Here is a 12766-nt window from a genome sequence, read left to right on the forward strand (position 1 = left end):
AATAATTTTATTCAACCAAGGTCTGAACTCATCACGAATGTCCGTTGAATGATGAAAAAATCGAATGAATCCACCTAGAAGTCATATTGTGCTTTTCAGCAGTATAAACGGACAGACCCTCAACTATTTTGCTTTTGGTTCCAGTCAGCTTCTAAACAGTCCACATTTGTCGATTTGATTTCAATTTATAGACGCTCGGCATTGTTTAGGAATCGATTAAACAGACTTTTCACAGTTCATCTCACTTCCACTGGCAACTGTCCGTTTTACCCCACCAATAATTTAAATTTTCCACTCAAAAATGAATTTACTTTTCCGTACATACCTAATATCGCTCCTCGGTTAACTCACAAACCGAAATATAACCTTCAGCGAATTGAATTTAAATATATTAACCCACTCAAAATGTTTAATACCCATGCAGCTAAAATAACATCCTCACGCGGAATCATGTATGATTTCCGGTTTTTGTTTCTCTTTTCCACTTTTGATCAGTATTCATTGCCAGTGGTTGGATTAAATATGATAGAATAACATGTACAAGGTGTTCTCATTAACAGAAATCGGGAATTCAAAATGTAACTATACAAATGAACCACCTGTCCATATTACCCCCACTGTTCGTATTACCCGCGGTTCCCCTACTGTTATGTTGAAAATTTTTTTTTTCGAAAATCGAAAAAAAATAGTATCAAAATTTTTTTTTAAAACCTCTTAGAAGATTTTCTGGTTTTCAAAAAAAAAAACTCAAGCTTCATGACACTAGTAAACAAAGTCCGATTGAGCTGAAATTTTGCATAGGATATTTTTCAACATATTGCAGGAACTCCCGTTCGAGATTGCGACGGTCATTTTTTTCCCATACATCCATTGGCGCTCTAGTCCATAGTAACTAGCCACTACTTTTTGTTTTTTTTTTGGCAGTATTCCCATGTTGGAAAAACGACATGTCATTAAAGACTATCCAAAATAATAAAGGCCATATTCAGTCAGGGTCAATATCTGGTAAATATGGCGATTGGAATTGGGGGTTTCGTGTTGTAGAATAGTACATTCTTGAATGCTCGACTTAAACGCAATTATTGAAACCGATAGCGTTCTCTTTGATTTCAGCAGTATTTCTTCTGAACCTTTTAATTTTTAAATTTACGTATAACCATCATATTTTCGAAAAATGTGGTTTATTTTCAATTTAAGATCTTATCGGAAAATCAACCTTTATCTCAAGCATGGTTCGCATAACATACTACTAGAAAAATACCCCATCTGCTAGGAGAAGGAAACCAAAATGGTTTCAAATGAATATAATCAATCTTCAAGAGGTCTGTAGCCAGGTTGAATTCCGTTGGTGTCATCTGGCATCCTTTTTTCGCTGTGGCATCCAGCCATTATGGTCATAATTTTGTTTACGATTATGATGGCACAAAAGAGCACGCAGCCTCCAGGGCTGGCGGCGCTATGCAATCTACTGTGTTCCACTAAGTTCCATTAAGAGGGCGCGCGCGCCTTAATCCGATGTGATGATTGCGATCGACCGGGGCGTTGTAAATCGTACGGCCCACTCACCCACGGCGGCGGCCACTCTCGGTGGCAGCTCGTTTGAGGTGCTAATTGTTTTTCGCCTTATCTGAGCAATTTGGAAGAAATCGGAATTTGGAATCTACAAATTTATGAACCGTCCGGCCGGATTTGGGCATTGTGGCCAATCGGTCGAAAATTGCCACAGATAATGGTGCTATCTTTATCGGATCGGGTGGTTCGCTAAAATACTGTTGGGGAGTTAATTATACTAAATATCTCTACTCAGACGCGCAGCAGTGGTAAATAATCGAATTCAAATGCCAATTCGGGGGCATAACTACGTATCGAAAATTGGGATGTGGATTACGGTGACCGCAAATTAATTACGGCATTCGTAAATATCGGGCGTTTGTGCGTTGTTCGTTTTGCTTTCCCCTCACATTTTCGACTGGAAAACACGAAACCACGCACCCCTTACGAAAACAGCTCCCCGAAAAAAGGGTATTGCTGCCATTTGACCACGAGTGGGCCGTGAAAAAGCACACTCTTTCAGCTGAATAAACTGGCAAACCAATTTTCAAATTATGATAAATTGGACTCCTCGAGCACCTTTTTCTCCGTTTTTCTGCGCTGCAATTTCAGACACGGCCAGCCACACCAAACAATACCGTCGACCCGAAAAAATGAAGATAAATATTTTCTTAAATGATCACCACAACATATTCCTCTTCTTATGTGTAATTCATTCAGTGCATTTTTTTTTCGTTTCCCTCTCTCGATAAGTTCTTTTTCCGTTTTCACTGGTACAGGTGAGCGTTTTTTTCTCTGCTCACATGCGAAAAAGCAACAGCCAAAATCTTTAATTTCAGTTGAAATCATTCCATTTTGCATCACTCGATTGTGGGGTCCTCAGCTCGTGTCTTTTTGCCAGCAAACCGTTTCGAATGACCGAGAACGCAGTAGGGATAAAGGGAAGGGAATGTTGAAATTGGAAATTGCCCCTCGTAATGAGAAGTTTTACGGTGTTCAATCACACGTTGGCCCATCACGGGGGTCGGAAATTGGTGTAATTTGCGAAGTGGTTAAGATTAATATTCGTTACTGTTATTAGTTGTGAGCGTTTTAAATTGTTTGTTTGGTTAAAAGGTGATCAGCACGCTTCGTTCCATTCTTCTTCGATATATATATATATATATATATTGCGCCGCCTTTGCATGTTCATTAGATTTTTTATCCAAGAATATTATAAAATATTTAAACAACTGGTTTTTATAATAACTCGTAATTCGCATTCGCATATTCATTGTTCAAACACCAATCATCGACCATAAATTCCTACCATAGAGTCCCTCGCACAGATGTCCCAGCGACAGCGGCAGCAAAAGTCGTTGGGCTCATAAAAGCATCCAACTTCTGTATTTATGGACCCTGGATTAGGCGGGGGCAATAAATGTTTACGGCCGCGGCCAAATTAACACAACCTTCTTCGAGCCGTTCAAATGAGATGCGCAGTTCGTGTTTCGCCATGTCAGCTTTTACACTTGCAGCAAATCAATCATAACCTGACGCGAATTCGTCAAAGTTTAAAATATTTGAATATTAATTGGAAATGTGTAAAATTTGTGCAATAAAATCTGTGTTTCGCGATTTTATTTGTCAGAATGCGTCGGTGATGAGGAAGCGCGCTTTTTGTTATGCAAATTTTTCCACGTTTCTGGAATGTTGTCAGGCTGACGGAAAAATGAAGATGTGAAACGACGGCGAAAGTCCGGAGGCTGTTCTGTGCGTCAGAAAAGTAATTCTTTTGTCCATTTTCGTCAATCAAATAGAGACTACATATTTATATACATACAGATGTAACAACTCAATTATTTGGAGTAAACTATTTTTGTACAAGTAGTCTCTCAAATAGTCTTATACACTTCCTCCAACGCTGCTCTAGTTTGTTGATCCCTACCGAATAATACGATTTGCCCATTTATTTATCTATCTATCTTTCTATATAAGAATGGATTTCTGTCTGTCTGTCTGATTCTTATGGACTCGGAAACTACTGAACCGATTAACAAGAAAATTGGTATGTAGGGGTTTTTGGGGCCGGGGAAGGTTTTCGTGATAGTTTGAGACCCCTCCCCTATCTCTAAGGGAGACTGCCATACAAATGAAACACAAATTTCTGCATTACTCGAAAATTAATCAAGCAAATGATCCAAATTGGACATATTAAAGTTTTAGGATGCAATAAATGTTTCTATGGTAGTTAGACACTCCACCCCTCTCTCTAAAGGGGGGCTGCCATACAAATGAAACACAAATTTCTTCATTACTCGAGAATTAATCAAGCAAATGGAGCCTAATTTTGCATGTGAAGATTTTAGGGGACAAGAAAAGTTTCTATGATGACACCCATTCTAAGGGAAGAAGAGGTCTTCATTCTATCATATTTTCTGTATCAAACATTTATTCCATGTAACGGAGAAACACGTTATTTGCAAGTGGTTGAAAAATCTTGAACGAGAATTGTGTCTGACAATAATCTGATATTATAATGATGAGTTTTGGTAGGAGTAGGAATTTTACAGTAAAAGGTAAATTCTAGGGGGTCGAATAGAAGATCAATCAACGAAGAGTTCTGCGATTGGACTGATGAACTTGCGCTTAGTAAGAAAACGTGAATGTTTGAAGGTATTGATAACAAAAATCAAATTTTGGGCAGGACGAAGTTTGCCGGATCAGCTAGTACGTTATAATATTACACTTTTTGACATTATTATCAAGAAGACTTTTTACGCACCATTCATAGAAAGTATCAATTTTCTGTCGGAAGAGTTCGAGATCACAGCGCTTAGTTACTATCATGTACAATTTCATATCATCAGCATAAATTAGAACGTTGAGGTTGGTTAGTACTATCCACACATTATTCACGAACAATATGAATAGTAGGGGGCCTAAATGAGAACCCTGTGGAACTCCGGATGTGACATTCACTGGACAAGATGTTTTTCCTCAACAACGTTACCTCTATCCATTACCGCTAACGAATAGGATACAAACTCTAACAGATTAGTAGTCGTAAATCTTCCTTTAGAATCGAATTTTTAGAATCCATGTTGATTCAATGAAATATGATGCTTTAGCTGATTGAACATTTTCTTATTGACAATGGATTCAACTAATTTAGGGATACAATATAAAATGGCGATAGTTTGTTATGTCAGAACGGTTTCCCGATTTGAATATGGGAAGAAGAAATTAATTTTTCCAAACAGATGGAAATACTGCTGATTTTAGCGATAAGTTGAAAAGCCAGAATAAAGGCTGAACAAAAGCAGCTGCCAAATTTTTCAACAATATAGAAGGACTACCATCTGGCCCTGGACCTTTTGATGGATCTAGATCCTCCAGCGCATCAGAAAATTCGTTTTTCAGTGATTTTATCAATCGAAACCGTGTTCGCACATTCTGGTAAGAACAAAAAGTAATGGAAATCTCTAGTCACATCAGTTTTTTTTATCCCATTTATTTATTTAAGGCTCATTAGCATTTCAGCTGTAACAGAGCCGAATTTGAATCGTGTACATGTCACATGGTTATCATATCTATAATTAGCACATTACACTGTTGCCATTCGCCAGTATTTCTTCTATACCATTACATATGGTACATTCACACAGTAGCCATTTAGGCGTAATAGTATTCTTTCTGTTCTTCCATTATCCAGTTGGACCACCGGACAGCGGAGACAGTTGATTGATCATTGTTGAGTTATTTATAGAACAGCAGCCCGATGTGTCTTGCAGAGCAGAGCAGTTGTATGGATGAATCGATCTTATTTCGACCGTGGATCGATCTCCATCGTTGATGATTGTTGCGTGGACGTAGCTATTCTGTAACAACACAAAGATGGTCAATGAGGGCCCTGAGTTTTGAACTCACGATCGATCGCTTACTAAGCGAACGCGCAACCAATATGGCTACGGAGACTCTCACACATCAGTTGTTGTATTTTTTTTTTTGAAAACCCGGGCGAATAGATTACTAATATCCTTATCATTTGATCCAGCATATTCTTCAAACTGCATACTTGATGGAACCTTATTAGATTTAATTTTATCGCTAGTGAAATTGAAGAACATCTTAGGATCGGATTTGATTTTATTTTCTACACTTGTAATATAGTGATATCTCCGCATCAAGTTCTCTACAAATATCTCTGTACTTGGTGAAATTCTCTAACGTTCTGTTTGTTTTGCATCTCTTATGTGCCTTCAGTTTCTTGTTTTTTAAATTCTTAATATCACGATTGTACCATACGGGTGTTATTGACCTATTTTGAAGTTTTCTGTCTTTTCGGGACATGCTCATTTATGATTTTATAAAGATTGCTATTGAAAAAGTCAACAGCTTTGTTTATGTTATTTTCCTATTTAAGTAGATATTCCCAATTTATGTTGGTCAACTTTCAATTAATTTGTTCATAATCTGATTTTTTGTAGTCGTACACAACTTCAAAATCACTTTCATCGGGGCGTGAACTTGTGTAATCAATGAATAATGAGTATTCAATAGCGATGTGGAACTTTTCGTTTTTCCATACAAGAGATACACTGCGTTTCACATCTATAGAACCTCATTTTTTCTGAGTTTCCAGAGATATGTAAGAAGTCGGTTGAATTGAAGTATATAGTGTAGGATATAATAAGTATTTTTACTTAAAAGACTGGCCATTTGGAATTCATTGTTGTGTTCAGGCGCGAAATATTAAAAAAAAAACTAATATTCCAATGTTTCATAACTATAGAACCAGATGGAAAAACCCTTACTCTTTTACAAAACTAACGTAAATTTCACATGAATAACAATAAGTTTCTAATTCGTATGTCATCTTTAGTTCTCAATCAGTTCAAATAACCCATTCGGGGTGATTTGGACCAAGTTGCGCCATGTTGTAGTGTGTGTCTCGTTCTACGTAGAGGATGCTCCTCGTTTAAGCTCTTCAAATCACTCATACTGCTTGTAAGCTGCATCTACTATTCGCACGATCACTCCTCATAAGTTCTTGATAGGGTTTTGATCTGGTAAACAAGCTGACCAGTCCAGATTCGGATGCCCCTAGTCAAGAAACCATGCTTTGACTTTCCGAATGTTATGAATTGATGTTAAATTTTCCATTTATCACGGTGTTTTTGATGCAAAAACAGAAGTGAATGATTCTGAAGTACTTCATTGCAGTACGGACTGTGTATTCGTGTTGATGCAAATCTATCTGAACCAGGCCTTTTCGAAAATATTTTCCACAAACCATCAAACTGCCTGCAAACTTACGAGTTGAAAAATCACATGACACATTCCGTAAGTCCTTCCAGTATGAAGAAATTTTATTCAAATTGGATTTCTTTTCATCAGAGAAGTTTTCAACAAATATTGAAACCTATGGAATGAGCTTCCACAATAATTTTTCGACTCGCAGCTTTGGAGATGAGATTTTTAGGGTTTGGGGAGAATTTTCTCAAAACGGCCTGGTTTAGGTAGCTTACCTTCAACACACATGAACAGCCGGAAGTAAAACGAAGTACTTCAAAATCATTTACTGCTGTTTTTATACCAAAACCAATGTGATGATTGGATAATTTAGCATCAATTCATAAAAACCGGAAAGTCATGACATAGTATAATAAATAGGGCTTCAGATTCTGGACCGGCCAGCTTGCCACATCGAAACCCTTTCAAGAACTTATGAGGAGTGATCGTACGAACAGCCATTTTAATTAAGCTTACAATTAGTATGAGTGATTTGAAGAGCTTAAAAGAAGAGTCCAACAAACTCCGACTCCGTATGAAGTGTACCATGTACAAATCCCTAATTCGACCGGTTATTCTCTATGGGCACGAATTATGGACGATGCTCGAAATGGACTCACAAGCGCTTGGTGTTTTCGAACGCCGAGTGCTCAGTATAATGTGGTGGTGTACAGGAAAACGGAGTATGGAGAAGGAGAATGAACCACAAACTGGCGCAACTCTACGACGAGCCCAGCATCCAGAAAGTCACCAAGGCTGGACGAATGCGATGGGCAGGGCATGTTGCAAAATTGCCGGACAGCAGCCCTGCAAAGATGGTGTTCACATCGAATCCGTTAGGAACAAGAAGGAGAGGAGAGGAGATCGGGTTTATTGGAGAAGAGTAGTGAATCAGATCTAATCTCAATGGGATGTAGAGTCATAGTAAATAAATAAACGAAGAGTATCCTCTGCGTAGAACGAGATACACACCCCGGGCCTGATCACGAACGTCACTTTACGGTGGAAACGAAGTGAATTGTATACAACCTTATTACGGCTGTCACCGTGTGTGTAGAATCCAGAAGAGTTTATCCGCCGTGACAACTTTGATCAACTAGGTGTTATTATGGATACCACGATACTGTCATGTCACGGAGAAAAACAGGTATATTTGTCACTTGTGTTTTAGATGGTGAAAGCTAGTCACGCGGAATGGAGTAAGTTTAATTTCGTATTTATTTAGCTTGTTTGCTAACATTTTAGGTCTTGTCTTGTCTTGTTTAAGAAACAAAAGATAAACAAACAGCAATTTACCCGCCTGGTGGCACTTTTAGAACGAAATTCTGACGTATCCGTAACGTAATTTTGTTTATTTGGATTCGGTGAATGCGCTATGGGATGTAATTAAGGATCAACAATGTAGTTCCCGTAGGCCCATTGAAACATGGTGGAGGTCTACTTCCGATTGTCTTGAATGAACAGAATTTTTGACGTGGGACTACGTCTAACCGGAATATATGGAGGGTAAAATGAAAACCTAAACACAGAACATGCAGGAAAAAATGAAAGATTTCGAATGCTTATAGCTCGAACATTTCGTACTGGATAGGAGAGATGTTTGCATCACTTGATAGAGAATATTTCTACGCATCTATCGCAACTAACAAAATGTTGTTTTTCATTAGATAAACAATTGAATAACTGTAAAATATTAGGCGTTATCTAAACGCCCTAACTGCATCGTTTTGATTGGCCCGATTTACGGTTTCCCTAACACAGCCATCAAAACCAAGCAGCCTTGGGGAAATCGGCATTGCAAATACATGAAAGTAGGGGGACTTTTGTTCTCATCGAAAAATGTTCCCTAACACAGACTTTAAAACCAAGCAGCGAAATCGGCATTGCAAACACACGAAAGAGCCTAGAGGCGAGTAAACTGAAAAGTTTAAACCCTCTTAAAGCCAAAAAGAAGAAAAAGAACACACGAAAGTAGGGGGAGCTTTTGTTCCCACCGAAATGTGTTCCCTAATAGAGATTTCTAAACCAAGGTGCCTGGAGAAATCGGTATTTCAAATTCATGCAAGTCGGGGGTATTTTTGTTCCGACTGGAATGTGTTTCCCTAACACAGACTTCAAATCCATGAAGCGTGGGGAAATCGGCATTGCGAATTCATACAAATCGGGGGTATTTTTGTTCCGATTGAAATGTGTTTCCCTAACACAGACTTCAAAACCGAGGTTTCTGGGGAAATCGGCTCTGCAAATAAATGCAAACTGCGAGTACTTTTGTCCTCGCTTGCCTTTGTGCAGAGTGGAATATGTCTGTCCTAACATGATCTTCTAAACTTAGGAACCTGGGAAAATCGTGCAGCCACTAGAAGCGAATGACATATATTTTACACATATATTTTGTTCTAGTCATCATACCAAACGTAAAAGGTCCGTCATTAAATTTACTTGTAACGAAGAACAATCAATCACAATAAATGAATTGACTTTACACGGCATTTGTTCATTTTTTTCACTCACAGAGCAAATATATTGAACTCAATTGAATTTGGAAACTGTTTCATTCAATCAAGAATTTAATCAATACAAAAGAATGATTGCTAAGCTAAGGTAGTTCCACGTGAACCTTGCGGTTATATCATAGATATAACCCACTAATTTTTTTTGTTTCTATTTTTAGGATTAGACTAAGAGAGAGTTGCAACACCATAAAATGGCAATGGAGGCCACAGGTCCAAATACGATCATGATTGATTATGTATAATGTTGATTTGTTGATATTTTGAATATAAAATAATAACTGTAAAGTTTTTCCAGTAATTCAAACATTCACAATTGGCGGCCCAGATAGTTATAACTTTTTACGTTATAGATATTTTCAACGGTATTGTTTTGAAGACATACTTTGAATGATATTAAAAAAGTGATAATAAGTTTCAAACAAGGAAAAAATGAGTCATAGCATTCACAAGATACTGTTTTTATATTCAAAAAAAGCATTCACAAGATATTGTTTTTAAATTCTTCTCTAGTTCTTTTTCCATAATTTTGATAACCGTCTGAAGAAAATCTGAATCACTTTCCACTTTTTTCAAATTCCTTGAAACCCATCAGATGTTTTCCATAAGGATTATGCTTCTGACTGACGCTGCTGACCAGTTTCTGTTTAAATAATTGAATCAAACCTCATGTCCCGCATATCAAATTACACGAAAATGGGAAGGATAATATGAATAAACTTCAGAATCCCATATGGAAGTAGCTCAGAGTAGCTGTATCGTGAGGTGGATAAATTCGGGTTTGTTCTGAGATATAGAAGATATTATTATTCATCTTCTTCTTCTTTCTTTGTTTTTAAGAGGCTTTAAACTTTGCAGTTCATTCGCCTCTATCGTTAGAAACGGTTCATAAAAAATTATTCTAAATATTTCTCACTATTAAAACGAGTAAGACAGAGCTAAGTACAAGAGTATGCGAGATTTCGATTATTAAACATAATAGTCATGTTTTATCTCTAGCGTAGAATTACATTCCCATATGTTCAACAACTACATTATTCCCGAGCAACCAAGTATTCTTCCTCATCTTTGAGCCAGCATTTGATTCAGCAAACTAATCATCGAGGTATAATCGCAAAAAAAAATATACGATTAATTAAATGGAATATTGTCTCATACGCTGTATTAATTTTACCTGCATAACGTTCAAACGTCCGAAATTATGCAACCGACACAACGTTCAAACACCCGACATTGTGCAACCAACATGTCTCTTATAAACGGGAATGAACACTTTCACTTCACGGAGTTCATTTTCACACGCAACTGTCCGTGACAATGATGATAGACACAAAAAGATTAAGTGAAGTGTAAGTGACGTGAACGCGTACGTGGCAGTGATGTTCGTGATCAGGCCCCTCGAATGCGTTATTTGAACAGATTGAGAGCTAAAGACGACCTACGAATTAGAAACTTATTGTAATTCATGTAAATTGACGTTAATTTTGTGAAGGAGTAAAAGTTTTTACATCTGGTTCTATAGTTATGAAACACTGGGATTTTAGTTTTTGAATATTTCGCGCCTGAACACAACAATAATTTTCAAATGGCCAGTCTTTTAAGTAAAAATACTTATTATATCCTACACTATATACTTCAATTCAACCGACTTCTTACATATCTCTGGAAACTCAGAAAAAAATGAGTGGTTCTATAGATGTGAAACGCAGTGTATAGCTTTCAATACAAGAAAATCTTCCGTGCAATTTGTGAACACAAGTCTAGGTAACAATTTAGTTCATATGGAATTGAGTTGATTTGATATAGACTTAGTTGGCTTGTTTTATCGGAAATGAATTGTAATGTCTCATTTTCACCTACGATAGGAAGCAATAATAATTCATTTTCCTCGTCTGCAATGAAATCAGTTTTATTTCGGTTAAAATCACCGTAAATATGGAATTGAACACAACTAAAAAATACTTTGAAAGTCTTTTTAACACTGGAAAACAAAAGACGCACCGCAAAGTCGTATGAATTAATTTTTCAGACGACAGCACACTGATGAATCTAAATGAATTTTCCACCGCTGACATAATTATCACAACTCTAATAAAAAATTACAGGAGGTTGTATCCAAGACATGACCTCATTGTTGACGTAGAACTACGTTGTAGTTTAATTCAAGGCGCTTGTTTATAACAGCGAATATTATTTTATAATGCTACGAAATTTTAGAAATAACTATTCTACCAGTTTGGTCGCCCTGAAATATTTTGACGTAGGACTACGTCTAACCGGAAGATATAGGGGGTGAAATGGAAATCTAGGCACTGAACAAGTAGGAAAAAATGCAAGATTTGGAACGCTTATAACTCGAGCATTTCTCAATAGATCGCAAAGGTTTTTGCATCAATTGATAGGAAATATATCTACGCATCTATCATAATGAATAACATTTCATTTTTCCTGAGATAAATAATTGAATAATTGTGAAATATCAAGCATTGTCAAAATGCACTATGTGCCCATTCTTGATTGGTCCATTTTGTGCTCCTCAAATCTAACCGACCAAAACGGGCAACCAGAGCAGCAGCGAAATAGAATGAAGCACGATTGGAAAGGAAAAAGAAAAAAATGAACGAAACATTGGTCGCAGTCTCACACATGCGTAATTCTCGAGCCAGCCAGTCAGCTTAAAAATCCCCGCTCCGCTGCCGTAACGATCATTCTTTGTGTGGACACCGACTGGACAACATCGTTGCTGGACGAGCTGGACGGCGAGGGATCGAGTGCCTTTCTCAAGGCAAGAGGGCGGAGGTGGTAGCGCTGGAGTAGAATAGAGTAGAGTTTTCAAAGGGCCTTTCTCAAGGCTAGAGACGAATGAACTGCAAAAGTTTAAAGTCTCTATAATACAAGACCTTCCTTCCTTCCGTAACGATCATTCTCATTCAAACCGTACACCACATCGGTTCGCATCACAACACATCAACAAACCAACCCAAGCAGCCATGTCTGTACATGGTAAAGGAGGAAAAGTGAAGGGAAACGCAAAATTCCGCTCGAACCGTGTTGATCTGGAGTTACCCGCAAGGGTAGCTAGGCCGAGCGCGTTAGTACCAGTGCACCAGTCCACCTAGCCGGCGTTATATAGTTTCGGCCGCCGAAGTGATCGAGTTAGCTGGCAAAGCTGCTCGCGACGATAAGAAAACCCGCATTCGGAACAGAACACATTCGGTTCGGTGGACATCAAGACAACAGGCAGTTGCAGCGAGTGGCGAGTGGCAAACGCAATCGCAAAACGGCATCAGGTATCAGAAGAAAAAAGTTTGTTCTTTATACACACTGCTTTGGTGGCAAATCCAGAACAAGGCGGCATCGAGGGCGTTCGAAATGGTTTTTTTCAAAACCACGAGTACTAAGTTTTCTAAATTGGAACCATTCCATAAAAC

At 37.9% G+C, this 12766-nt stretch overlaps 1 protein-coding gene across 1 annotated transcript in view; it reads right to left on the minus strand.

The window, feature by feature from the left end:
* Nucleotides 1–1507: 1507 nt before the first annotated feature.
* Nucleotides 1508–12766, minus strand: part of LOC129773231 (uncharacterized) — a 29687-nt gene continuing 18428 nt past the window's right edge. The window contains exon 2 of the mRNA XM_055776826.1: nucleotides 1508–1627. Within this exon, the coding sequence (XP_055632801.1) occupies nucleotides 1508–1627 (120 nt within the window). The remainder of the gene's footprint in view (nucleotides 1628–12766) is intronic.

The sequence above is a fragment of the Toxorhynchites rutilus genome, chromosome 3 (genome assembly GCF_029784135.1).
Source record: "Toxorhynchites rutilus septentrionalis strain SRP chromosome 3, ASM2978413v1, whole genome shotgun sequence".
NCBI lineage: Eukaryota > Metazoa > Arthropoda > Insecta > Diptera > Culicidae > Toxorhynchites > Toxorhynchites rutilus.